The sequence below is a fragment of the Anneissia japonica genome, unplaced genomic scaffold, assembly GCF_011630105.1.
Source record: "Anneissia japonica isolate Jap-2015-1 unplaced genomic scaffold, ASM1163010v1 scaffold288075_len254835_cov185, whole genome shotgun sequence".
NCBI lineage: Eukaryota > Metazoa > Echinodermata > Crinoidea > Comatulida > Comatulidae > Anneissia > Anneissia japonica.
The window spans coordinates 22294-25029 of NW_022711128.1; the positions used below are offsets into that span (position 1 = coordinate 22294).

The following is a 2736-nucleotide window of genomic DNA, read 5'->3' on the forward strand; positions in this document are numbered from 1 at the left end:
TCTCTCTTATACACATATATATGTGTATAAGAGAGTATATATATATATATATATATATACACACACAATAATAAAATATTGTTCAAGACCTATTATTGAACTAATTAGTGAGTAATTATGATTATTATTTTCACATATTGTTCTTATATTTCTATTGCTGTTGGTCTTATTGTATCTACTACGATTTCATCATTTTATTATTTTTAATAATAGTAGGGCTAATTATTATAAGGTACCTTGAATTTCATGCTATATTCTAAAACTGACCTTTATGATCTGTTTCCAACATTACTGGATTCACTATAGAGTACATAACTACAGAATATAGCTCAGTGTTAAATTATTTCAGATGCCGATCTTGTGATGTCAGGAAATGTCATCGGTAATGCAGTACTTAATGACAGTGGTATTGATAATATTGAGATGAGAACTGACGAGTGTGGTACAGGTAATGAGAAATTCAAGGTAACATCTTCAACATCAACATCATCATGAATGTCTGCTCTTCATTAACAGTTAAACCATATAAAGATATAAAAAGCATAAAATATAGCGATGATGTTTTACTGCCTAGTTGGATGGAAGCTGGATTGGATTTTTTCGGTGTGATACACACCAGGGATGACCCCCAAAGGTCGTGAGACTCATTTCCAGTGCGGTCTTTCTGGTGGTGAATTGGGAAGTACAGTACTACTCTTTTTGCAAAGTGTGTACTGTGTTTTTTAATGTGCACATGGGTCATATATTAAATGAAACCAGCAGTTTAAATGTCTCATCCGAAAGACGGTGCACTTTCGTAACTTGCATGTCAGCCCTCCTGCTGAATCATAAGGTGAGCAGTGATGGGAATTGAACCAGGAATGATGAGATCTCCACAATTCATTGCACAGCTTGGTTGCTTTGCTTGCTGGCTAATTATTTGCCTTCCAATCCAAGGGTTCTGTGTACGAAGCCTGTACACTTTTACGGTTTAAAATGGGTTGTTATAATTTTTTTTTTTTTTTTTAATTATTCTTTAATATAGGATGTTCTAATCAAAATGTCCATCAACAAGAAAGCAGCACATGCCAAGAGCAAGAAATTTCCACAGATGGCATTGATGTAAGCAGTAGTAGTAATGATGATAATGTTATGACTGAACTATTTACGTAGTGTACTGCAGGTTTATGTTATATATTTAGATTTGTGGGTTTTTCCACAGAAGATGACTAAACATATCTTGTATTGAATATGTTGGTATCATTTATATTGTATTCTCAAGGTACACAATACTGTACAGCCAAAGCTTTATTTTTTTTTTAGTTCTGTCCACTTTTTATGTGACAAATAAATGTGATATGCCAAAGTTGGTTGTAATGGGACATTATCATGCCTATTTATGGACACACATTTGACTGTATAATACATACAGTACTCCAAGTTTTGAAATCGTGTTGGGATTCAATACGGTGACATTAAATTACATGTCATCATCAGGAATGATGCCGCACAAATTTCTTGCAAATAATTTCATAGCGTGGACAGAGCCATACATAATTTGTACCAAGTAATTGTTGTCCAAAGATTTTATAAAAACAAGATAGCATTCTCCATGTTTTTCCATGTGCAAATTACTTTTCAACTTTGAAATCAGAGGTCGTTAACTAAATATAGCACACCTGCGTGTAAATTCTATAATAGCCATGGTAAAAACTAGGACACCCTCTCTCAAATGTGATTACTTTTTTGTTTCTTTTAATTGAACATCACACTTCTATTTTCTATTTGTTATGCATAGAATCACGGAGAGCGCTATTTTGTGTTTATAAGGTCTTTGTTGTTGTCATCATAAATTGTTGGTGTGTTTTAAATTGAAGGCTCGACTACTTCTGTACTGTTTAATTCTTCTAGTACCTGTGTTAGAAATAATACATATACATTTTCTGTTTTTGATAATTTCCTATTTATTATTCCTATAAATGAACAGTCTTGGGTTTTAAGAATAAAATAACGGTAGTCTTACAGTATATAGCACTTCATGAGAATACCTTGAATGCATTTCACATTACTTCATTGGTCTTTGTATTAAACACCTACAACATGTACTCAGATCCCTCTAAATTTTGCAGCTGTGCAGGTAATGAGAGCTTGGCATTCTAACCCTACTAGATACACACTTGTATTCCTGGGTACAGAATGACAATGCAGATTACCCAATGACACAAGTGATATGCACAGTGCAGACCTTAAACCCCAACTTTACAGTTGAGCGCCTGAACTTAACTGCTCGCACAATAACATAAAACTACATAATTTCTGCTTCATGCAACAAAACATTGTAATCGACTTCATATGATTAATATTAAAAACATTTTATCTTTTTATAAATTAATCCTTAGAATGGGGCGTATGAACTATCACCAAATCTCAGAGGCAGGGTTTTGATAATTGATAATTTTCCTGTTGGCGGAGACCAAATAAGCAATGCTGATAGGATGAAAAATATGTGGCTTGATCTCGGATACCTCCCATCATCGCCATTCAGAAACCTGACTGCAGCGGTATTTTATATTTTTATTATTTGAAAAAAATTCCTTTTTGTTGAATGTAACCGTTGTATTAATGACATGCCTATGAATTTTATGTAATGTCAGTGATATGATATGGAAACATGTGACATGCCTAAATATGGTCATGATGAAATTACATTATGACCATATGCACATCATGACTTAAGGACAGTATCTAGGAGCACCC

The 2736-nt window shown here is 33.5% G+C and overlaps 1 protein-coding gene across 2 annotated transcripts in view; it reads left to right on the forward strand.

The window, feature by feature from the left end:
• Positions 1–315: 315 nt before the first annotated feature.
• Positions 316–2736, forward strand: part of LOC117107330 (caspase-2-like) — a 7509-nt gene continuing 5088 nt past the window's right edge. For both annotated transcript variants that reach the window (XM_033248976.1, XM_033248977.1), the window contains exons 1-3: positions 316–448; positions 1025–1101; positions 2379–2540. In XM_033248976.1, the coding sequence (XP_033104867.1) occupies positions 364–448; positions 1025–1101; positions 2379–2540 (324 nt within the window). In that variant the 5' untranslated portion in view covers positions 316–363. The remainder of the gene's footprint in view (positions 449–1024; positions 1102–2378; positions 2541–2736) is intronic.